General features: G+C 52.3%; 8 protein-coding genes across 8 annotated transcripts; 4 read left to right on the forward strand and 4 right to left on the reverse strand.

Annotated features, from left to right (window-relative positions):
• Positions 1 to 1,994: 1,994 nt before the first annotated feature.
• Positions 1,995 to 6,553, forward strand: K460DRAFT_379989 (uncharacterized protein; the record flags this gene model as incomplete). Its single annotated transcript, XM_040935211.1, has 4 exons — positions 1,995 to 2,609; positions 2,675 to 3,052; positions 3,296 to 6,390; positions 6,445 to 6,553. The coding sequence occupies 4 exons, from the start codon at positions 1,995 to 1,997 to the stop codon at positions 6,551 to 6,553; spliced, it is 4,197 nt and encodes a 1,398-aa protein (XP_040784588.1).
• A 1,034-nt stretch (positions 6,554 to 7,587) lies between these two features.
• Positions 7,588 to 8,125, forward strand: K460DRAFT_292745 (uncharacterized protein; the record flags this gene model as incomplete). Its single annotated transcript, XM_040929368.1, has 3 exons — positions 7,588 to 7,621; positions 7,831 to 7,977; positions 8,037 to 8,125. The coding sequence occupies 3 exons, from the start codon at positions 7,588 to 7,590 to the stop codon at positions 8,123 to 8,125; spliced, it is 270 nt and encodes an 89-aa protein (XP_040784589.1).
• Positions 8,126 to 8,426: 301 nt separating this feature from the next.
• K460DRAFT_419995 (uncharacterized protein) lies at positions 8,427 to 10,379 on the reverse strand (the record flags this gene model as incomplete). The annotated part of the gene is made up of 1 exon (XM_040938052.1): positions 8,427 to 10,379. The coding sequence occupies one exon, from the start codon at positions 10,377 to 10,379 to the stop codon at positions 8,427 to 8,429; it is 1,953 nt and encodes a 650-aa protein (XP_040784590.1).
• A 398-nt stretch (positions 10,380 to 10,777) lies between these two features.
• On the reverse strand, positions 10,778 to 12,029 carry K460DRAFT_345505 (ClpP/crotonase). Its single transcript, XM_040931277.1, has 2 exons — positions 11,746 to 12,029; positions 10,778 to 11,649 (listed from the first exon to the last, which is right to left on the reverse strand). The coding sequence occupies exons 1-2, from the start codon at positions 11,882 to 11,884 to the stop codon at positions 10,919 to 10,921; spliced, it is 870 nt and encodes a 289-aa protein (XP_040784591.1). The 5' UTR covers positions 11,885 to 12,029; the 3' UTR covers positions 10,778 to 10,918.
• A 61-nt stretch (positions 12,030 to 12,090) lies between these two features.
• K460DRAFT_370039 (rer1 protein-like protein) lies at positions 12,091 to 13,549 on the forward strand. Its single transcript, XM_040934070.1, has 4 exons — positions 12,091 to 12,313; positions 12,415 to 12,532; positions 12,658 to 12,954; positions 13,020 to 13,549. The coding sequence occupies exons 1-4, from the start codon at positions 12,248 to 12,250 to the stop codon at positions 13,103 to 13,105; spliced, it is 567 nt and encodes a 188-aa protein (XP_040784592.1). The 5' UTR covers positions 12,091 to 12,247; the 3' UTR covers positions 13,106 to 13,549.
• K460DRAFT_345512 (uncharacterized protein) lies at positions 13,243 to 16,656 on the reverse strand. The gene is made up of 7 exons (XM_040931278.1): positions 16,244 to 16,656; positions 16,045 to 16,194; positions 15,973 to 15,995; positions 15,870 to 15,922; positions 15,368 to 15,822; positions 13,775 to 15,321; positions 13,243 to 13,722 (listed from the first exon to the last, which is right to left on the reverse strand). The coding sequence occupies exons 1-7, from the start codon at positions 16,463 to 16,465 to the stop codon at positions 13,587 to 13,589; spliced, it is 2,586 nt and encodes an 861-aa protein (XP_040784593.1). The 5' UTR covers positions 16,466 to 16,656; the 3' UTR covers positions 13,243 to 13,586.
• A 948-nt stretch (positions 16,657 to 17,604) lies between these two features.
• K460DRAFT_345516 (26S proteasome subunit P45 family protein) lies at positions 17,605 to 19,449 on the reverse strand. Its single transcript, XM_040931279.1, has 3 exons — positions 19,012 to 19,449; positions 18,514 to 18,929; positions 17,605 to 18,458 (listed from the first exon to the last, which is right to left on the reverse strand). Exons 1-3 carry the CDS (start codon positions 19,323 to 19,325, stop codon positions 17,803 to 17,805), a joined length of 1,386 nt encoding a protein of 461 aa, XP_040784594.1. The 5' UTR covers positions 19,326 to 19,449; the 3' UTR covers positions 17,605 to 17,802.
• A 1,245-nt stretch (positions 19,450 to 20,694) lies between these two features.
• On the forward strand, positions 20,695 to 22,541 carry K460DRAFT_177906 (Trimethyllysine dioxygenase). Its single transcript, XM_040927019.1, has 2 exons — positions 20,695 to 20,959; positions 21,008 to 22,541. Exons 1-2 carry the CDS (start codon positions 20,876 to 20,878, stop codon positions 22,433 to 22,435), a joined length of 1,512 nt encoding a protein of 503 aa, XP_040784595.1. The 5' UTR covers positions 20,695 to 20,875; the 3' UTR covers positions 22,436 to 22,541.
• Positions 22,542 to 22,571: the final 30 nt, after the last annotated feature.

The following is a 22,571-nucleotide window of genomic DNA, read 5'->3' on the forward strand; positions in this document are numbered from 1 at the left end:
CACCAAGTCCGCAAAAGTAAGTCGAATCTGTCCCTCCTGACACCAAATGCTCTGTCACACTAGATTTTTGCAAGGCGCAAGGCATCTTGCATGCTCTTTTGTACCTGACACTGTGGTTTTTTTGCTGCAGCACACTGGCAACGCAGCAGGGTTGAAGTTTCGACACGGCAGCCAGAAGACGCAGTGTCTCCAGGATGAGTTCCGACGGCCAGGTGCAACCAATGACACAACATGAGACGGTGCGTGACGGGCTGCGGCTGCTGGCGAAGCGGCTTCTGAACCAGCTGTTGTGCAATGGATCGATGCTGCTGTGTCACTGTTATGAATGACTCATGGTGTGATTCAGACGGTGTTTGTTTGGAAGCGTTTTGAAGCGTTTCGAAGCGACGAGTGAAGGACATGGCATTACAGAAGGACTCGCCTGACACGCGTCGCTTTGAATGGCTGCGGTATCCGTTGTGCCCGTCGTCCGGCGGAGAGAGTGTACCATGATATCTCATCTCGTTTCAGCCCGTACCAGCGAATGTGAAGGTGTACAAATCCACACTCAGCCCACCAGGCAGCAGCAGCAGCAGCAGCAACAACAACAGTGATGCGTCGCTTGAGTGAGAACAGACCCAACAGTTCCTAGTGGTAGTTCTCGAGTCACGTCCTGCCTGTGCGTCTTCTAGAAAAGTTTAGGTAGACGGTAGGGCTCCTCTCTCTTATCGATTGGGCGGGTGTAGGGCTTCAGTCTTCATGTGATGGACGGGCTTAAGCGGACTTGTCCTTGACGTGAATGGTCGTCAGCACTGGAACCCACCGTCATTGTGCATAGCCGCGCATGAGGACGTCAACTGTTCTGAATTTTTTTTCGACGGTGGGGGGGATTTCTCATGCTTCTGTACGATTGTAGGGTCTTGAAGTGGCGTCACTCTGCTCCATGGAGCCAAACAATGCTTTGTCTGCTGCTGCTGCCGTCAACGCCACCACGGCCTACATGCTGGCGAGCGTGAGAAGACGGCAGGGCTGAAGTATGCTAATAAGTGGGTGAAGTATGGCTCCGCTGGCCTGGTTCAGCATCTAAAAGTTCTTCTAAAAGTGCATACGCAGCGTTTGATGGGCAATGGTGCTGGGCTTTGGCTACATGTTATTGTGTTTGCTTGGGCACACGGCATGGCAGCTGTGCTGGACAGCGGCGTCTTGTGTGCCAGGAGAAGAAGAACGCCACCGTCGTCCCTCCAACAGGCCTAATTCCTGATCGTCAGAGCCACGTCAAAGGCAAGGCATTGGGGCGAAGTGCAGCACTGCAGAGTTCTGCTTATGTCATGGCTGATTTGGTGATGATGGTGAGGGAGGGCGTCCCTCGCTCTCTGCCTGCTTTTTTATTTAACCAGAGGAGAGGCTTCTATCAAGCAAACAACGAATCGCCTGGATTCGCAGTCCTTTGCAAGCAGCACAAGTAGCAGAAACGATAAAATACCAATATAATACTACCAGCAGCAAACCATGCCGTGCGTGAATGAATATCAAGGTCCAGAGTGACCTGAGCCGTGGCTCGGCTACGCTTTGGCCCTTGTTGCGGCCTAGCCTGGCACTTCCATCGAAAAATTCCCCAACATCACACCCTCCCTCACTCCTCTACATCGTGTAGACATCACCACATACACCTGCAGCGGACTCCATCTCGTGAGTCGCTTGCACATTTCACAGGTTTCCTGTCGAAATCCACCTGTCCCGACCCCGATTCACTTCTTGAGTGAAGCGCTCGGACAGCTTTCGTCGCCCTTTTCCCAAAAGGAGTTGACCTCTCTCCCTTTCCCCTCTGTGGACGACACTCCTTTCTGCATCTCGAGTCGCTTTTCCCGCAGACTCTCTAATACCGCAGATTGCACTCTGACGCTCGCATCCGGCCCTCCGCAGCGACAACGACGACGTCATCCGCCTTCGCCTACATTGCACCCTCGCGACTGCGCAAAGCCTCCGACCTCACACTCACACCCACCACCGAGTCCATGAGTAATTCTACCTCGAACGCGCAAACCCCAACCATCGCCGCTTCCCAGTCCGCTACGCCCGCGAACAGCTCCTCTGCAGGATCGTCCGCCACCGTGGCTCCTGGATCGGCTCAGCCCACTGCCCGCAGCTACGCCAACGCGACCAAGAAGACTTCTTCTCCGACCATCGCGTCCTCGGCAGCGCCGCCCGTGGCAGTGGGAGGCCCGCAGAGCGCCCAGCATGGAAAGAGCTCATCTGTATCCCCGGTGAACGGCAGCTCCATCAAGCCTGCTCTTCCCACCATGCCCACCATCGTCAGTGGCGGGCCCAACGGCAATGGCCCTGATCACACTCGCAAGTCTTCTGTCCAGATAAAAAACCCGCCCAGTAGCACTGGTCCGCCCAGCGGTATCAAGTTTGGCTCGCTCGCCGCCTCACCAGCGCCTGCGCACGCCTCGCCTGTGGTCCATGGAAATCTGAACCCCCAGGTCCAGAACCCGCGCGTTGCCTCGCCAGCCCATTCACCCTCGCCTATTCCCACGCCCATCTCTGGAGGACCCAAGCCTGACGGGCTCCCTACGCGACCAAACTTGGTCTTTGGCGGTCAGGGTGGTGAAGGCACTGAGCCCAACGTGAGTTTGCGCCCTCTCGTGAATCAGCATGCGCGACTAGCTACAAATGCTAATCCCCGCCACAGGCTCGCCCCATTTCGATGCCTCCTCAACCCAATTCGCTCCCCCAGGCTCAACACCTGCGCCGCGAGTCCTCCCAGTCCAGCCACAGCGATATGAGCGGTGCAAACATGAACCGCGGCTACCCACCCCAGGGCGGCCGGGGTCGTGGAAACTTCCAGCCCCATTACAACCCCAACTCCCCACAACCTTACCGCTCGCTGCCCCAGCAAATGGGCCGCGGTATGGCGCCTCCATTCCAGCCCCAGGGCCCGATGCCGCGAAACTCGCCTTACCAGCAGAATCGTAGTCCTGCCATCACCCCAGCAACTATGAATCACCAAGCACATCTCGCAAACCCACAGGCAATGGGCTACTACCCAGGACAACAGTACCAACAACCGGTGTGTATACCCTCTACTATCTCCACTTTTTCTTCAGTTCGCAAGTCCAGCAAGTCAGCTCGACCTAACAGTGCTCGAATCTCCCAACAACATTTCCAGTATTACTCTATGCCTTCGGCTGTATTGAAGGGGCCCGAGTCGAAAGGCCATTCCAAGCAGTCGGAGGTTTTCCTTCAGTCACTCGATCCTCATTTTTCTGCAACTTGTGATTACGAACAGCTCCTGACAAAATTACCCCATCAGAATATGTACGGCATGCCTCCGCAGGCTCTCGATCCATACCAAGGCTACTATGGCCAAGGCTATGGGTTGCAGCAATCGATCCACTACCCTGGTGTTCCTGCTAGCCCGGGTCGCGGCCATGGCTTCCCACAGCAGATGCAGGCGCCCTACGGCGTGCCCAATCCCTACGGCCCACCCCCTCAGGCCCAGGGCATGTCTCGCACTCCCTCTAACATATCAGAGCGGCCGTCGTCTGCTGTCCCTCAACCTTCTACACCTGCAATGACCAATGTCAACCACATCTCACACACGCACACTCCTAGTGTAACTGCTGCGAGCCCAGCGCCAAGCATGACGTTTGAGCGCCCGAAGAAGCAAAGCAAAGCCATCTTAATCAAGAAACCTGATGGAGAGGTTGTTGACTTCAACAAGCCCAAGTCACCAGCTGTCGTGTCCGCACCGCCTCCAGCCCCCCGTTCGCCCGCCATTGCCGCTACACCGACGCCTCCACCACGAGCTCCGAGTGCCACCGACTCTACACGCGCTGAAGAAGCTAAGACCGCCAAGGAGAAGCAGGCAGAGTTTGTCAAGCAGTTTCAGGAGACTCTCCGCCTCAAGGAAGAATCTGAGAAGAAGGCCAAGGACACCTCCGAGGCTGACACCAAGGCCGAGACTGAAGCCGACCAAAAGGCCAAGGAGGAGGCTGAAGCGAAGGCCGCTCAGGAGGCTAAGGAGAAGGAGGAAGCCGAAGCCGCTGAGAAGGCCAAGACTGACGAAGCAGAGAAGAAGCGTCTCGATGATGAAGAGATGGAGCGTATGATTGCGGAGATGGAGGAGGAGGAGCGCAAGCGTGAAGAGGACGAAAAGCGCTACGCAGAAGAGAAGAAGCGCAAGGCCGAAGCAGAGAAAGCTAACACCGCCGAGAAGGTCAAGCAGGAGGAGGAGCGTCTACGTAAGCTAGAGCGTGAGGCCGAGGAGGCCGAGGCAGCGCGCGAGGCAGAGACTCCTGAGCAAAAGGCTGAGCGCGAGGCTAAGAACAAGGACCTCTTCGCTGGCTTGAAGAAGAACACACAATTCGGTCCAGCCGCGACGCAAGCCGAGGACACCAGCGGCGATTCAACCCCGGCAGAGTCCGCTCCCATCGCCACTCCCACGCAATCGAAACCTCTCAGTGCTACAAAGCCGAAGCCTGCGGCTCTCAAGCTCGAGACCAACAAATCTGTGGAGCCTGCCCAACCCACTGCGGGTATGCAGGCGCTCAAGTCGGCACGTTTCCTCCAGGTTCGCGCTGAGCTGGTCAAGTATCCCGAGGGTATCCTGTCTCCAAATCCCGCTCTAAATTTGGGCAACAAGAACAAAGGTCGTCAGTACGACAAGGACTTCTTGCTCCAGTTCCAAGAAGTCTTCAAGGAGAAGCCTTCAGTCGACTGGGATCTTAAGTTGAAAGAGACAGTTGGCGATGAGCCTTCTTCCGCTCGCGGCCCCCCGTCAGGTCGTCCTGCTTCCATGATGACTGGCCGACAGCCTTCTCGCTCGGGCGCCATGGGTCAGTTCCAGGGATTCAACCAGGCTCGCACACTTCCTCCAGGTACGACTTCAGAACAACGTTTCCAACAAGCTCAGGGACGTGGTGGCTCTATGACGAATCCTCTTGCTCATGTTGTCCTAGGTGGTGGGCGTGGTGCGTTCCCCATGGGAGGTGGTCCCCCAATGGCGAGGACATCTTCTTATACAAGCATGCCACATGGTGGCCCCAACTCACCTCGTGTGGGCAGCTCACGCGGTAAGGGCGGCGGTAGTCGCCGGGGTGGAAAGAACGACGTTCAGGAGGCGAAACAAATGCCTCTTACTGCTGGTCAAGAGGTCAAGGCACTCGATCGGTCTCAGACTGGATGGAAGCCTCCTTCGGTCACTCAACCGGCACAAGCACAAGCACAAATCGTCGGTCATTTGGGACCTGAGCTTGTCCAACGGAAAGTGAAGGCCGCTCTGAACAAGATGACGCCAGACAAATTCGATAAGATCTCCGACCAGGTTCTTGAGATTGCCGCGCAATCCAAGGACGAGAGCGATGGCCGCACCCTCCGTCAAGTCATTCAGCTCACTTTCGAGAAGGCTTGCGACGAGAGCCATTGGTCATCCATGTATGCCAAATTTTGCAGCCGCATGTTGCAAACCATGAGCACCGACATCAAGGATGAAAACGTAAGGGACAAACATGATAATCCTGTGGTCGGCGGTGCGTTGTTCCGTAAATATCTTCTCAACCGATGCCAGGAAGAGTTCGAGCGTGGATGGGAGGTCAATCTCCCTGAAGCCCCAGAAGGCAAAGAGGCACAGCTGCTGTCAGATGACTATTACATTGCAGCTGCCGCTAAGCGCAAGGGTCTTGGACTGATCCAGTTCATTGGCGAGCTGTACAAGCTCGGCATGTTGACTCTCCGTATCATGCACGAGTGCGTCCTCAAACTTCTCGATTTCGAAGGCCTACCTGACGAAGCTGCTATTGAGAGCTTGGTCAAGTTGCTCCGTACAGTCGGATCAACCATGGAGTCTGCCGAAGCTGGCCCTAAGATGATCAGCATGTACTTTGAGCGGATAGAGAAGGTTATGAACATGGAGGGTCTTCCATCTCGTCTGCGATTCATGTTGCTAGACACCATCGACATGCGCAGGTCGGGCTGGAAGTCTAAAGATATCCTCAAGGGCCCAAAGACGATCGCAGAAATCCATCAGGAAGCTATCGCAGCTCAACAGGCTGCCGAGATGGAGCGAACGCGTTCCAACCAGCGCGGTGGTGGAGGTCGTCTACCAATGGGTCGCGGCGATGCTCGCTCGTTCTCTGGTGGTGGTATGATGCCCCCTCCCCAAGATACTGGCGGTCGTGTACAAATGGACGACCTTCGGAAGCTGTCCAAGGGTGCTTCTGGTCGCAACCTCAACAACGCGGGAGCCCTTGGCCCGTCCATGCTTGGTAACCGTAGCGGCAGTGGTCGTCGTGGCCTTGGTCCCGGTATGATGGGTGGTCGAGGTGATGAGTCTGGCGCCTCCTCGCGGACCGGCACTCCACCAGTTCAGAAGGAGAAGGAGTCAACCACGCATGCGAATGCTTTCAGGTAAGCAGCAATGTCAAGCTACTCAGAAGAACATCACTAACATTGTGTCAACAGTGCGCTAGCTGCTCTAGACAACGAAAACGACAACGCTGGTGAAGTTGGCTCTCCACCTACAACTACAGGGGAGTCTGCCGCCGCCACGGAGGCCAAGCCATCCGAGTGATTACCTTCTTCACTTCGTTCGAGCGCGTGACGGTCATACCCTCTAGACGACACCGTACGTGGTAATCTAATCGTTTGTTTCGTTGCATAGACAGGGGCATTTTCTGCGCGCATGTTCTGCATTTCGCGGGGTTCATAATGCGGCTTCAAGATTGGCGGTTTCAAAAGTTATTTGTTGTCGGGTGGCAGGCCTTGACGAGATGGCGTTGATGTTCGGACCATCTGTTGGCCTGCCTGCTCGAACTGGACTGTTTACATGCGCGCTTTTCTGGGATACCACGACGGGCGTTCCGGATTTGCAGAGGAGGCCTGGCCCACACCAACCGCTTTTCTCAAAAGCGTATTAGGTGGTATCTTTGGGCACTAGCTTCTACCTTTTTCCTCATTCGTCATTTCTGCATCGTGTGTTTCTAGGGTAGGACAGAGGTGGATGGGTTTCCGCGTCCCTAGGGTTGGCGGGAGTTCCTTTGAATCCTCGCTTTCATGTTCATCTCCCTTTTTCCATTTCAGCGCGAAGAGCGGTGAAGCAAAGCAATGGTGGTCATGCAGGAAACAGACTTGCTTTGGCATGTGCTGTTAGGATGTGCAACATGATGAGAGAATCTACGAGGTGCAGACTCTTTGTGTGCATAGTTGGACCTAATTTAGAATACACTGGTAACTTCAGACGCTTTTCTGTTGTTGGTTGCCTTGTGCTACTGACTTCCATGTTTTCCTTTCTTGGCCGAGCAAGCACCAACGTTCTCGCGATCTAGATTCTGCCTTCTGCCCTGTCGATGATATGATGCAATGCAAACGTCGATCTCTTGTGGATCTCACGGGCTGCAGGACCGTTGACGCGTTTTCACAGGTGAGGGGCGCGCTACAGGGGTATGTGCAGTTACGTCATAGTAGTTTAGACCTTTGCCACATAATTACGAGTATGTAGCTTCAAGCTCTACTGGAACAACTACAACTCCACACCGTAAAACAAATCTTCAGCCTTACATTGAAACCTCCCTATCTAAATACTCTACTACGAAATCGAACGACAACATGTCCGACCAGAACAACCAGCAACAGCAGAAGGGTATGTTTAACTTTGACATTTAAATGCCATGAGTCGAATTAAAACTTTATACAACTATGCTGACAATCACAGGCTTCTTCGGCACCGCAGCAGGCGGTCTCGGTACGTTTTATTCTTCTCGTTCTTTAGCCCTCTCCCTCCTTCCTCCAACACTTCTATTACCCAAATCTACACATGCCATAGAAAAACAAGCGTACTGACCCATGTAGGAAACACCCTCGGCGCAGCCACAAACACCCTCGGCAAAGGCGTCGCGGGCGTGACTGAAACGACGGGAAATGTAGTCGCGGGCGCGGGCAAGGGGATCGGTAATACGGTTTCGGGCGTCACGCAGGGTCTAGGAGACACCACTAAAGGTACGTCAATAAGGAACAGAAATGTATGTTTTTGAATCTGTGCTGATGAGAAATGGTAGCTGCTGGTAACTTTGTCGGTGACTCGACCAAGGCGGGCACGCAGAGTGCGGGCTACAACAAGAATGAGACGACCGGGACGAAGCAATAGAGGGGTTTCCTTTGCTGAGAGGAGGAATGAGGAAGGAGTGAAGGGTCTCGTTCGCATAGATTAAAGCGAGAGGAAAAGTTGCTTCAGGTCATCATATGATGGAGTGATATAAATGCCCATATACTTTCTGCACACTATATTTCTTGTGAGGGTAAATGATTGATGATTGTGTAAACAAGCCGCATCGCAAATGCACAAATGATCGCCTGCTATGCAAAGCTTAAACGCCAACAGCAAATCTATATATACCCAAAAAGCCTCTCCTGTCTATTGTAAACCCTATAAAACCCGAAAGACCCCATCACCACCCAAACTTCTCAACTTGAATATTCACATCTCCCCCTCGCCATATCAGGCCAGCACACGTATTCCTCACATCTCTAACAAGCCCATCAGGCCCAGAGACAACAACCCCCGTACTGCCCACTCGTTCGCTATCCACCCAGCCCTGCAAGACATCCCTGACATCAGGCCGTCCAGCAAGAGCCGTAGGCGGCGGAATCAACACGTCGAGGCCCCAGTCTACCAGTTCCTTCAACTTGTCCTCTGGGATCCACAGCCGGTGGTGCGGGGAATGCGTTACCCATAGGAGTTTTACTTTTCTGTTGCTCGGCTTGACGGGTGTGGATTCTAGGTCGTCGCTGGACGATGGTGCTGGTGGGTGCAAAAGGGCGTAGAGGAGAGGATATGCAACGGCGATGCCTGAGCCACCGGCGATTATGACTGCGGTTGACGACGACTCGAGGACGTCGAGGGCGTGGGACGAGCCGTAGGGGCCGTCGAGGCGGATTCGAGTCTGTGGGGAGTGGCGCGCGTGTTGGAGGAGTGTGTGGGTGAAGCCCGACTCGGCTTGTGCGCGGATGAGGAGGTTGAACCATGCGTGCTGTTGTTGGTCCTGGCCATCTTGGGTCACTGTTGTCGGTGCGGCAGAGAAGATGGTGAAGGGATGCGACTGTATCGCATGTTTCCTTGACAGGGCAGGGATGGAGATGAAGATGTGCTCATTTGGCTTCCAGCCATGCTTCATGCTCTTTGGCGCCAAGACACTTCTCCTCTCATCAATAGCCCAATTTGCAGATAGCAGAATCGTTTCCTCGTCTTCTAGGACTGTAAGTGTTGCGGGATGCGAGGTCGATTTCAACCATATCCGATACACAAGGCGGTCGACTAGGAAGATAGCGAGCGAGATGCCTACATAAGGGCGAGACGTTGGATTGTGAAACCACAGGAATACCAATCCAGCAACCTGCAAAACGATATGCAGGGCCAGGAAGACCTCGTACCAGCGCTGTCGGAAACTGCCCAGGGAAGTAAAGTAGATCACCTCATATGCAATAAAAGCCCCTAATCCCATGAGTACCACGCGGTTGAACACGAACCTCGCCAAGGTGAAGCCTAGGTGCCGGAGTAGGCCGTACCAGACTGCCCACATGCCTAGAAAGTGGATGAATGCCTCGAAACAAAGCACCTCTCCTACTCTTCTATGGAATATGTTCAGACTCTCGTACGAGTATCCTGTCAACAGCTTGATGGGCTGGTTCTTGGCTGCGAGGAGATATAGCAGTGGTAGGTTGGAGATGAATAGTATGCCGCACCGGTCGGCAAACACAAAGAGGTACAGGAGTTCTAGCGGCATGTGGTATATGTTGTAGAAGATAATCAAGCCTATCCAAGCGATGACGAGTAGCGAGACGGCGTTTTGGGGGGGAGTTTTGTTGATTACGGGTATGGAAGGTGGTTGATATTGGAGCGCGGATTTGAGGATATAGTATGGCCTCCATATTCCTGGAGTACTTCTCGGTCGTTGTGTAGAGAGCAATGGGCTTGTCTCGTCTGCAACATCTACTTTGTTTTGATCATGGATCTCCGGTGGCGTCGCACTCCCTTCGATCGTACTGCTTGAGCTACTCCACACTTCCGCCTCTTCTGCGCTCGTAACAATATCATCTTTTCCTCGCATAGTGTTTCTCCGTCTCTTCCTCCACAAAAGAAACTTCTCTCCCCAATGCCATGCTGTGAACACGACCAACACGCCTAACAACACCAGGTTGTATGTTTTCAAAAACCGCCTACTGAACAGTATTGCCTCAACCAACTTCCTGAACCTCGGATCTTTGCCGGGATCTTTGGGGTCTACGAGGCCGCCGCCGGCCGAGACGCGCATGCTCTCGTTATCGAGCCAAGGATTGGTTGACGATGCGGTCGCTGTACGGGAAACGCGGAAGGCGTCTCGGAGCCATGGTACATCGTCCATGGCGGTGGTAGGACAAGGTTGCTAAAGAGGGACAGGATGGATGAGTACCGACATGGATGTTAGATCAGATAAGTCGACTTCCGGGTTCCCCACGTGCTCGCGTCATGCACGCCGCTATCATGCGTCTGCTGTGCTGGGATAAGCGAATCGACTGGGAGTACCGAGGCACGCCTGACTAGATCTAGCGGCCAGCTGTAGATTTGCATTTATCAAAGTTAGTGAGCGAGGAAGAAGAAGATGGGATAAAGCTCGCTAGACTCTTGGTTGATCGTCGAGGTGGTGTTGCAATCAATGGTACCGAGTATAAATAGAACGATACCTAGAGCTCCACTGGGTATAAGTATACGAAGGGTAATGTCGGTAACTTCATGAAATACACAAGTTATTTACAAGGAAATGGGGTAAGCTTTTTTCATATCACGTCCATCGTACGACTTGATGTACTCTATTTTGGCGAGGAACGTACAGACATAAGGTGGACAGCGTGGTGTAAAAGGTATTCAGCAGCTTGACGAATAGTATTCACAATTCTGTATGATCTACTGGTTCGTCCACTTGGGCTTGTCCTTCGCCGCAAACGCTGTCATGCCAATCTTTTGATCCTGACTTCCAAACAATCCGTGGAACACTCTCCTCTCATACTCGACACCTTCCCGAATACCCAGGTCCTGGCTCTTGTTTACGACCTCCTTGGCTGCCTTGACAGCGATCTGGCTGTATGACGCAATCTTTGCCGCTGTCGCAAGCGCTCCATCCACACATTCTTCTGGCGTTTCGAACACCTTTGCAACAAGCCCCCAATCGCCCGCCTGCTTAGCCGAGATGACGTCGCCAGTGAGAATTGTCTCCATTGCCCTTGCCTTTCCAATCGCCTTTGTAAGACGTTGTGAGCCACCAGCACCAGGTATGACACCCAACTTGATCTCAGGTTGTCCAAAGGTTGCCTTCGGTCCAGCATATATGATGTCTCCCATCATAGCAAGCTCACAACCTCCACCCAGCGCATATCCATTCACAGCGGTAATGAGCGGCTTCTTCAGGAATGTGACGAGGTCGGACCATGACTCTATGAAGTCTTTGCCATATGCGTCGCTGAATGTGAGGTTCTGCATCTCCTTGATGTCTGCGCCTGCAGCGAAGGCTTTCTCAGAGCCGGTCAGGACGATAGCGCCGATGGATTTGGCAGCCTGGAAATCGCGCAGGGCTTGGTTGAGCTCGAGGATAAGGGGCGTACAGAGGGCATTGAGGGCTTTGGGGCGGTTGAGCTCGACTGGAGGCTGTTAGTCAATGTTCTGAAGTCTGATGGGTACTCTTGGTGGCGATAAAGTTGTAGCGAGTATGTTACAGAGCTAAAAGTGAAACTTACTAAAGCCAACACCAGCTTTGGGCGTCGAGACGCGTAAATGCTCATATGTCTTCTCCGTAGCATATCCTCTCACAAGTCGGGGAAGGCCCGCGGGGCGGAACTGGGAAGCTACCCTCGCTGTTGATCGGAATGCCTGCATCCTGTGTATGATCAATTGCAACGCTCGACGTCAGTCTAACCCTCTGGAAATCGATTTACAAAAAAAGTGCAGAAGAAAGTTGGCCAGAGCGACAATGTTGGGGGTGGCTTGGGCAACCTCGGTACCCGCGAAAGCCACCCCGGCCTGGTTTGGTTGCGGAGTTGCTCTGCGTTCGTCGGGGGTTCTGGAAGCAGCGACCGACCTCAGCCTTGCGAGAGACCCAAGTCAACTTTTTGACACGACGCCTCAACAACCCATCCCTTGCCAACGCCCGCTTCTATACCCACCCACCCCAGGAGTGCCCAGAGAATCGAGCCAGGACGAAAGGACTACCGCATCGTATCAACAGAACCCATCGCAAACATGGACGCCCCCGAGCCGGATACCCCTTTCGCGTCTGTGACGGCGCAAACATCAAAGTTTGGACGTGTACGTTGCCTCAGATCAGACTGGCACATTCGAATTGGCATCTATTTGCGACATTTGAATTGCGCTGCACCCAAAATACAGCACATGCTAATGCGCCGCAGATGTTCCAGTCCTACCTCGACAAGTCAACACCATACACGCCCTACCGATGGGGAGGAACAGCAGTACTCTTCATCCTCTTCGGTCTGCGCATATTCTTCGCCCAAGGATGGTATATCGGTACGACCCTCTAATGCCTCCCATACCCTCTATACAACCCCTGCAAACCCCACGCTATCATATCCCTCCCATATCACCAGGCTCCAGTACACACACACACATACATCTACTAACAACAACTGCAGTCGTATACTCCCTAGGCATCTACCTCCTAAACCTCTTCCTCGCCTTCCTCTCGCCCAAATTCGACCCCGCGCTCGAACAAGACGAGGGCATGGAAGACGGCAACGCCAGCGGGCTGCCGACAAAAGAAGACCAAGAGTTCCGCCCCTTTGTGCGCCGGCTCCCCGAGTTCAAGTTCTGGTACTCGACCACAAAGGCGATTGCCATTGGCTTCTTCTGCAGCTGGTTCGAGATCTTCAATCTGCCGGTTTTCTGGCCGGTCCTGGTTGTGTACTGGCTGATTCTGTTCGGCCTGACGAGTAAGTGGCAACTCTCTTGTGTGGGGTTGGCTGTTGGTGGGGAGATGAGAGCTAATGTGTGCTAGTGCGACGACAAATTCAGCATATGATCAAGTACCGCTACGTTCCCTTCACGGTCGGCAAGACGCGCTACCGGGCTGCTGCAAACTGAACACGTATACGCGTCGCCATCGCTTTCTTATCGACTACCGCATTAGGGCGCGGGGTGCTATAGGCGCCGATTCATGACGTTACTGTTAGCGGCTGCATTTTGGGTATAGGGCGCTGCAATCGCAATAGATGGGGTGGCGCGGAGTCGCTCCGGGAAACAGGCGGCTGGTTCATCTCGGATGCTACACGACAGGCATGTGTAAGAAAAGCCTGCATATTTACACGTTTAATTCTGGGGACGTTGGGTACGAAAGCAGTTTTATGCCATCCTTATGCGCGCCTAGTACAATAATCTATGTTGAACTCGAAATACGTCCAATTGTCTTAGTTGGTTCTAGGTATCAAAGACGTTCCTCATGCAAATACGACCAGCGCAAACATCTCAACACGCAATAGACCTGTACAAAAGGAGAACACGGGATTTCCTTGAGCCAAGGATAATAGCCACCCATATTCTATGGCATATACAAAATGAAATGCGCTTACTGCATGTGCAGCGCAGGAGCCTCAAGCTTCAACTCAGCCAGCGACGCCTTCCTAAAGTTCGCCTTGCCATCTTCATGTTCAAGACCAACCTCCTTGGTGCAAATCCAAGTCGAAGCGTACATGTTCACCCTACTAGTAGTCAGCACCCCAGCTCAATACGTTCAATATCGAAAAATAAACTTACCGGTCAATGCAACTTCCTGGCACTCTGATAGCAACCCTCTTACAGGCAAACCCAGACTCCCCAAAGACCTTGATGTACCACGGCTCCAACCCTGCACTCCTCAGCATAACTCTCCCTTTGACCTTCAGTGCTCTGTTAAGCGCCCTAATCTGCTTGAGCGCTTGGTTCCCACTGGGTGGGAACCAATCCATGCTGTCCATCACAACGACAATAGTGAGTGTGCCAGGGCGCATACGCGCAATGACCTCGCTGATTTCGTCTGTGTGAATGCGCAGGCCGTTGAAGGCATTAGGCTTCGATAGTTTGATGTGTGATTTGGGTGAGAGGTAGGTTGGGTGGCATTGTGGTGTATAGTGGCCCAATAGCGTGAGGAGGTAATAGTGATTTGATGTGGAGAGGAGCGTGGTGTTGATTACGGGCTCAAAGGTGTTGAGAACGTATTCGTAGATTGCATTTCCTGAGTTGCTCCTCAGTGCTTCGTCACTGGGCTCTTCGTGGAAGGCCATATAATCAGCCGCAGCATCCTTTTTCGGGGTCGTAGCCTTAACTTCGTCGAAGTCTTCTTGCTTTTTGAAATCCACTTCGATGACGTTGCGTTGCGCAGGCGGTACGCCGAGCGCTTTCCAAAGCCACTTCTCGTTACCGAGGATAGCCCAGGTAAGGATCTTGGAGTGAATGACCGTTTTGATCGAACGCTGGAAGATCTCACGTTGCTCATTGAGAGTTTGTGCTGCGCAGAGTTTCTTGACGTCTTCAGCCATGCCGAGGATGCGGAAAAGCCAGCCTGCGATTGCAAGCGCATTGCCTGAGCCGCCGGAGTAGTAGAGACCTTTGGAGGACGAGGAAGAGAATACTGAAGGACCCTTGTGTAGCCAGAACTGGAAAGCCTCAGATGATAAATGTGGGCTGAGTTTCTGAATGAGGATGTCGTGGAAGTCGGTGTGCTTGCCTTCACCGAACAGCTTCCAGACGTCTTGGTAACCGAGAGCAGTGAACGCTGCAACTTTGAGTTCGAGAAGATGATTTTGCGAAGGGTTAAGGTCGACGGCGTGTACTCGACGGCAGTTCTCAAGACAGAAAGCCAGGATGTTGTCGCCAGCAGAGCCAATAGCAAGAACCACGTCATTAGCAGTAGGCTTCAGGAGGCGCATGTCGGCTACGTCGTCTTCCCATGTGAACGCATAGATGTAAGAGTCGTTAAAGCGAGTGTGCTTAGGAAGGGCTGAATCGTAATGGATACGCCAGTGATGGTTCTGGTACCACGTAGCTGGCAGAGGGAGGCTAGATTGTAGGTTGACGATTGCGGACTCATATGCTTTCGAGCGGACCTCGACATCAGTTGGAGTAGCCCCAGTCTGGAGATCGAGCGCAGACAGATATGGCGATTCTGTAGCGGCGGCGTCGATTTCGGCGAGCTTTTGCGTTGAAGCACCGTGATCTTTCGAGCAACCCACCCAAATATAATATGGCAACTTGATACCAGTGCTGAAGAAGTTGTTCCTGGCGTTGATACTGAGAACTGTGCCGAAGCGATACTCAAGGTAGTCCTATTAAAAGTTAGCGGAGAATTCACTATTGCGATCTGAGTCTTACACGTCGTGCGGGTTCAAGATTGACACGGTCGATCTCGAACCACGTCCGCCAGAAGACACGTGAGATCCACATGCAATGGCGGTCAATAGCACCACCCATATAGTTCCTTCCCATGAAATCGACCTGGTTTTGTACGTAGAAGTCAACGACACCGATGACACCATTCGGGCTCATCAGACTGTCGATTGAGTCGATGATGGGATAGAACTCCGGGATCATTGATAGAGCATAGCTCATCGTAACAAGCTCTGCACCACCGGCATCGGCATTCTCGTCGAGATCGCGAACGGTTTGGCCTTGCAGTATGAGCTCTTTGCGTTGATGGGCTTGCGGTTCGTGCTCATGGAGGCGAAAAGCGCGAGCATCCTGACAGACCACTTTAACGTTTGTCCATCCGAGGCGCGCGAAGCGCTTGCGAGCCATGTCGCAGAGACTAGGAGATAGATCGACGACATCTATAAAGTTCAGTATTGTTTCGATGCCAGTGTCGGTATCTGCATACAAACTGCACGAAAGGTGTCTGGAACGGAAAGGAAGGCGTTCATCTGTTCGACGCTGATGCAATGTCAGACTGCGAATGCTGAAGCAAGCACTTGTTGAATTACTTGTGACCAGTTCCACCCCCAATCTACCCGTGTTAGTAATTATTGGTCGCTCCTCATGTTGGCTGAGCTCACATCAACCCAGACTGGACGCTGAGAAATTAAGCCAGCCTCAGTGCGGTGCCTCAATTGTGCTGCCACAAGTCCCAACATATCTTCGCGGCCCTGGAGGAGTCTGAGGCGAGTAGCATCGTAAACATCTGCTTGGGCTTTGTAAAAGCTTTCCTGTAAATCATCAGCATAATCTCATGACACCATGTTGACTAAAACGTACCAAGGCATCCTGCTGGCTTCCTGACCCATCACCTGTATGAGGCTTCAGGAAGCATCCATAGATGAACTTCAAGTACGCTTCGATAGTACTCGGTGGCTGTCCTTTGCTCTTCGGCTTGAGAGCAAAGATAAAGATTGTGGCAAGGAAGAGACCAACGATACATAGCACTATCGTGAGCTGGTGGAAAGGGTCACGGGGGAGAACAAGTGAAAGGCCTAGCATAGCTGCGGCTTTGAAAATGCGACGAAGATATCAGAGAGAGGGGCAAACAAACAACCAAACTGAAAAGGCTCCATGAGGGGCACCGTTATATGAGAAGCGTTCCGAAGCATCATTCCGACTTCGGTTCGTCATAATGCCAGCCCACATGATGCTAGATGACGAGCAGGTGCGCAAGGCTTCATACTCATTTCTCATGGAGCTTACCAGCCAATAAAACTTGCCACATGCTCGAAGATCTGAAAACGGCGTGAGGCACCAATGTGTAGACGCGAAGTGGGATGCCGCAGCGTCGAAGTGTCGCCTCGCAAATCGCTACAAGCGGCTATGCAGGGCCTAATAGAACCGAGATTTTCTCCAGATTTCACGGTAACCATGGGGGACTAAGAAATCAGTGAGCCTATCAAGTTGGAGTGCCGTTGCGCGTGCGTAGAAGGTTGCTTGGTGTTGAGGTCCTGGGTTGAGGTTCATTGTTGGGCCCCTCGACCAATAGGAAGCGGCTCCTCGCAGGCGTGCTAAAACAACTGACGATGATGCAGGGACACCGATCAACGATCATTAGATACGTCGAAATGATTTGCATGAGGGCAAGGCGGCCGAGAGCCACTGCGCTATGCTCATCCGTTCGAAGCATCGGGCAGCGTCGGGAATGACCTCGGTTCGAGCGATATCACAGCCAAGTGTTTACATCCAAACAGCGTCGAGGACTATTGTCGGGGCAAGGATGGCTGTTGCAGGTGAACCATCCGTGTTGCCTGTGTATATTGATATCCTTACTGTCTTTACTCCCGAGTCTCTGGATCTCATGACAGGTATCAATGAGGCTGAGTGCCTTCGCTTTTGTGTACATGAGATCTCCTAGGTGTCACGCAAGTTTTTCTGAGACAATACCCTAGAGGGTTTACCGTTGTGAGGATACGATTGGATTATACATACCTGATAATTCCTTGTGCGCTGAACAGGTCATAGTCTAGACAACGTGGTGCTCATCCAGTTAAGAGAAAGCGCCTCCCTAATATCAGGCGGAGCATCTAAAGATAGGAAAGAACCGTGTAATTAACGAATGATTTTACTGCTTATTAGATTCACGGCGCGATACTCCGCTCTGCCGAAAAACGAAAGACTGTTAGGTTTAGACTGTTGCATTCGAAGCTTGGGTATCCCTTGTAAGTAGTTCTAGCTCGCTAACACACCTTACGGCGCATGTTTGACAATGAATTGTGGAATATCTGAATATCATGATTGTCAATTGTGTTGTGCTGCAGCTATATCTGTTATTACAGGTGCGGTCTACTACCGCACTTATGCAAGCACCTCATCGAGCTCAACCTGTCCACACCTTATGCGTAGAAGTTGACCGTATCCTTCTTCTTTGCCTGCACTTCAGCGATAGCATCGACGTAGTGCTCGTGGCTGATCTTCTGGTGACCTGTTCGAAGAGCGATCATGCCCGCCTCAACACACACAGCCTTCAGCTGTGCTCCACCAAACTCGTCAGTGCTACGTGCCAACTCTTGCCAGTTAACTCCCTCGTCTACCGTCATTTTCCGTGAGTGAATGCGCATAATTTGTGCGCGAGCCTCTTCGTTCGGTAGAGGGAACTCGATCTTCCTGTCCAAACGACCTGAACGAAGTAGAGCTGGGTCTAGGACATCGACTCGATTCGTTGCAGCAAGGACTTTGACGCGGTCGTCAGACGCAAAACCGTCCAACTGATTGAGAAGCTCCAACATGGTTCGCTGCACTTCCCTGTCGCCAGACTTTTCGGAGTCGAAACGCTTAGTACCAACGGCATCGAGTTCGTCGATGAAGATGATCGAGGGTGCCTTCTCCTTCGCAAGAGCGAAACAATCCCTTACCAGTTTCGCACCGTCACCGATGAACATCTGCACGAGTTGTGGTCCGGCGAGTTTGAGGAAAGTGGCATCGGTTTGGGCTGCGCAGGCTCGTGCGAGGAGGGTTTTTCCGGTACCGGGAGGGCCGTACATCAGTGCACCTACATGATGGTTAGCGGCAGTTTTACATCAATGAATAAGGACCAATTAGCATACCCTTGGGTGCCTTGATGCCAATCTTCTTGAACCGTTCGGCCTCTTTCATGGGCCACACCACAGCCTCGACGAGCTCCTCGATCTGCTTATCCAAGCCTCCGACATCAGTGTACTTCTCCGTCGGCTTCTCGTCGACTTCCATAGCCTTCACTCGGCTGTCGTACTCAGCGGGCAGGGTATCGAGGACAAGGTATGAATCCTTATTCACGCCAATGAGATCGCCAGGCTTGAGCTTCTCGTGATCTACCAGACCGATGAGGGGCAAGAAGATAGTCTGTCTCGTAGATGTCTTGATGACTGCAGACTTGCCCACCCGGGTGGCGTCCAGGTCGATGTTGGCGCCCTCTTCCGCCGCTTCTGCGGTCACGTCCAGATCTAATATTTCGACGACGTTACCAACTAGGTACGGAAGTTGCCTGCAACGTGTTAGTATGTGTACTGGCATTCCGACGCCGTGTTCCGGCAGCGGTCCTGACAGCGGAGAGTAGTGGGGTGTACCTGTTGTTCTCGATTTTGTCGAGGTTGTCCTTGATCTTCTCATTCATCGACGACTTCTCGTGAGTCAGCCTCTGGAACTCGCTCTTCATGATGCGCATGTCGTTTTCTAGTAACCGTCTCCGCGCGACGATGTCCCGTGTGCTTGAGTTCAAGATCTCCTCGTCTAGCTCCTCCTCCTCCGGCACTGCGTCTTCCATCTCGGCATCGCCATCGGCCCCCCTCTTGCCCTGCTCGCCATCCTTCTTCTTGTCATCATCCTTCTTTTCCTCCTTCTCGTGGCGCTCAAGGTCATCGAGATCTTCGAGTGTTGACATGGTGGCGGGCGAGGTCAGCGACCCGAAACCTAAGATCTAGTTGAGAGATAGACGAGAGGATGTGCACTGGAACAATCGAGGAAATTGTAGCGAGTGGGGCGGTGGAGGAACGCGGTGTTGATATAAGCTGTTGGTGTAGGCAGCTGTGGATTACGACAGGTGAAGCTCCCGCGATTACTTAGCTCCGGCCTTGGCGCGTCCCTGCGCGTCACGCCGATGGGTTGCAAATCACCATTATTTCCAACTAATTCACGGGACTTTAGTTAGTCAGTCGCAAAGGTAACGAGGACTGTTTCGTGTATTTATGGTCTGATCACTTTCGATCCTGTGAGTCTAGCTATGCTATGCATTGGGGAGGTCTATTAAGTTCGAGGAGGCAACGGCCACGCAAAAGGTCAGAGCGGTGAACCAGTGATAGGCCGCAATGTGGGGCAGGAGGTATAGAAGACTGAAGCACAAACTGCGTGAATTTACCTCAGTCTGACTGACAACGTATAATATTCACTACATGTAAGATACAAATCTAGAAACTTTCTATTCCAAGTCCAAGAAACAAACGAGTCTGGCACCATGGCCTAATGGTAAGGCGTTGCTTTCCGGTGGCAAAGATTGTGGGTTCGGTTCGTACACCCTCCAACAATTAATTAGTGTGACTTTACTAACATCATCTCAGAGTCCCACTGGTGTCGCTTATCTTATTTTTTTTTGTTTTTGTTTTTGGCTATAGCGTCCTTTCATGCGCGTTTACTTTTGCGCTTGAGTTGCTCTGAATTTTAGCAAGCATTGCTCTCAAAAGTCGTCACCATAAAAAAGCCACATTAGCTCAACAATGTCACGCGTTATGCGAACTGCAGTCTGAAGCTCCTCAACATTTCACAAGCATCTCTGCTTCTGAGCAACAGACAATACAAAACTTACGCAATCGCCTCACTAAATCATATGATATGATCCTGAAAATGAGGTGCGAGTGCATCATGTAGCGCTTACAGAAAGGTCTTTTCGCATCTGTCTGCCTCCGCGCATAACGCACCACGCTGGTTTAGTAACATAGCTCCTAGTAACTGTTTGTGCTTCTCCTTGCTGGCTCTGTGACCTAGCCGGCCCTTGCTTTGCCCTTGCCTTTGAATGCAGGCGGGGGTGAAGAAAAGCCCTCAAGGTCCGTCTCCACCATAGAGTTGGCTGCAACATCGTCGCTAGACTCGCTAAAACCCTCGAAGTCCGTTATATCTGCCACATACTCGCTTCCATCATCTTCGAGATTTCCCCAGAGCTGTCCTGGGCGGAGTTCGAGTCCCACTGGAGCCGTTTTTTGCCCATCTGGGGTTTTCCACAATTACTGTGCCGCCAAGTTGTCATCCGAGGTTTTCGAGGCGGAGTGGTACGGCGGTTGTTGCCAAGACTCCGACATCCCAGCGTCCTCAAGTCACGCACCTCAGTCCTATCAACAGCACTTATCAAGAGAAACCCTGTCCTTTTTGTCGGCCTCGGACCTTTTGGGTCCAATTCTTGTAGTTGCATGCGTTCTTAACTCGTTTCGAAGGTTCCACACTATGTTATCGGTACGAGCACTTAGGTGCGCGTGTAATGCTCCCCATGTCACGAGAAGTTCAGCACCCGCAATTTCAGCACTCCTGGTCTGTAGTTTTAACCCTTTGATTGTAAATAAAACTAAGATTTGAAAGGCACCAATCCGTCTCAGCTCCTCATCAGCTACCGCCACCGTGGAAGAGCAAGACGAGAATGGCGAAGCTGATGAGATCGTGTCAAGGGAGAGGGATCTCAACAAGCCAAAGAACCCGAGCTCCCAGCTTGCCATGATGTTTGGTGAAGAGCACGCAAAGAAGAATCACAGTATATCCTGGGACCTGCGAAAATTAGACCTCGAGCTCATGCGCATCTACAGCCGCCAACGGGCGATCACAGAAACGGTGAAAGGCCCGTACAGAGTTCGAACGGTAGCACGTGACCAGGAGAAGAGCGTTAAAATAGACGTGCGGGACAATAAGGTTTTTGTCCAGAAAAGCACTATTCCGAACATATGGCTACGAGACAACTGCCAGTGTGGTAGTTGCATGCATGAGGCGACCAAACAGAGACTCCTTGATACTTTCTCCATACCAAAGGATATAGCAATCAAAACCCACTCGTTTGATGGGAGCGTACTGAAGATCGAGTGGAGTGATGGGCATCAAAGCGAGTTTTCACGAGAGTTCTTTAGTCGAACCACGAATCCTGAAAGGCAGAATGCTATTCTACGGCAAGGTTTGACCACAGTCAAGCTCTGGGACTCGACTATTGCCTCTGATCCCCCGAAAGAATATTATCGTCTTACGGGCCGCGCAAAGATAGCCCGAGTCCTGTTGAAAATCCGCCAGTACGGCTTTTGCTACGTTGACGATACACCCATTACACCAAAGGCTACCAAAGGTTTGCTGGAACGCATCGCCTTCATCCGCAACACCCATTACGGCGGCTTCTATGACTTCACTGCAGACCTCGCCTCAAAAGACACGGCATACACCAACATCGCGCTCGAAGCGCACACCGACAATACCTATTTCTCCGACCCCGCTGGTCTGCAAGCTTTCCACCTCCTTTCGCACACCGACGGCGAAGGCGGCGCCTCTCTTCTAGTGGACGGCTTCAAAGTCGCCGACGAACTCTGCAAAACAGACCGAGAGGCGTATGAGATCCTATCTACAGTCAACGTTTACGCCCACGCCTCTGGCAACGAAGGTATCTCGATCCAACCCTACCGCGCCTTCCCCGTCCTTGAACACGACTCTCTTACCGGCGATCTTCTGCGCGTCCGATGGAACTCGTCCGACCGCGCTAGCATCGAGCTTCCCATTGACAAAGTCGAAACTTGGTATGATGCAGCGCGCAAGTTCGATGCTTTGCTTAAGAAGAAAGAGAATGAGTATTGGGAGCAGTTGATACCGGGCAGAGTGTTGATATTTGATAACTGGAGGGTATTGCACGGACGGAGTAAGTTTACGGGCAAGAGGAGGATTTGTGGCGGATACATCAATAGGGATGATTGGATTAGTAAGTATAAAATGCTGCAGCTTGGGCGGGAGAAGGTACTGGGGAGTTTGGCATCGGGTTAGAAACACGGACGAGTTTTCTGGTTTGTGAACAGAAGGAAATGCATGTTGATACATCCTGAGAAGGCACTTTATCTACAGCTGCCGTGACGTTAAGAAAGCGCTCCTCCAATCCTGGAATATTTTTCGTGTTTTGCAC

Source organism: Cucurbitaria berberidis (genome assembly GCF_010015615.1).
Source record: "Cucurbitaria berberidis CBS 394.84 unplaced genomic scaffold K460scaffold_5, whole genome shotgun sequence".
Lineage (NCBI taxonomy): Eukaryota > Fungi > Ascomycota > Dothideomycetes > Pleosporales > Cucurbitariaceae > Cucurbitaria > Cucurbitaria berberidis.

Bases quoted from the DNA above. Each gene is read 5' to 3' on its own strand.
- K460DRAFT_345505 (XM_040931277.1), bottom strand. From the start codon at position 11,884: ATGCAGGCATTCCGATCAACAGCGAGGGTAGCTTCCCAGTTCCGCCCC. The intron at 11,650-11,745 runs GTAAGTTTCACT...AACAGCCTCCAG, and splicing joins CAAAGCTGGTGTTGGCTTTA to TCGAGCTCAACCGCCCCAAA.
- K460DRAFT_370039 (XM_040934070.1), top strand. From the start codon at position 12,248: ATGGACGCCCCCGAGCCGGATACCCCTTTCGCGTCTGTGACGGCGCAA. The intron at 12,533-12,657 runs GTACGACCCTCT...CAACAACTGCAG, and splicing joins CGCCCAAGGATGGTATATCG to TCGTATACTCCCTAGGCATC. The intron at 12,955-13,019 runs GTAAGTGGCAAC...AATGTGTGCTAG, and splicing joins GATTCTGTTCGGCCTGACGA to TGCGACGACAAATTCAGCAT.
- K460DRAFT_345512 (XM_040931278.1), bottom strand. From the start codon at position 16,465: ATGCTAGGCCTTTCACTTGTTCTCCCCCGTGACCCTTTCCACCAGCTC. The intron at 15,996-16,044 runs GTGAGCTCAGCC...TAACACGGGTAG, and splicing joins AGCGTCCAGTCTGGGTTGAT to ATTGGGGGTGGAACTGGTCA. The intron at 13,723-13,774 runs GTAAGTTTATTT...GCTGACTACTAG, and splicing joins CCAGGAAGTTGCATTGACCG to TAGGGTGAACATGTACGCTT.
- K460DRAFT_345516 (XM_040931279.1), bottom strand. From the start codon at position 19,325: ATGTCAACACTCGAAGATCTCGATGACCTTGAGCGCCACGAGAAGGAG. The intron at 18,930-19,011 runs GTACACCCCACT...AACACGTTGCAG, and splicing joins GACAAAATCGAGAACAACAG to GCAACTTCCGTACCTAGTTG. The intron at 18,459-18,513 runs GTATGCTAATTG...ACCATCATGTAG, and splicing joins TGGCATCAAGGCACCCAAGG to GTGCACTGATGTACGGCCCT.
- K460DRAFT_177906 (XM_040927019.1), top strand. From the start codon at position 20,876: ATGTTATCGGTACGAGCACTTAGGTGCGCGTGTAATGCTCCCCATGTC. The intron at 20,960-21,007 runs GTCTGTAGTTTT...AAGATTTGAAAG, and splicing joins CCGCAATTTCAGCACTCCTG to GCACCAATCCGTCTCAGCTC.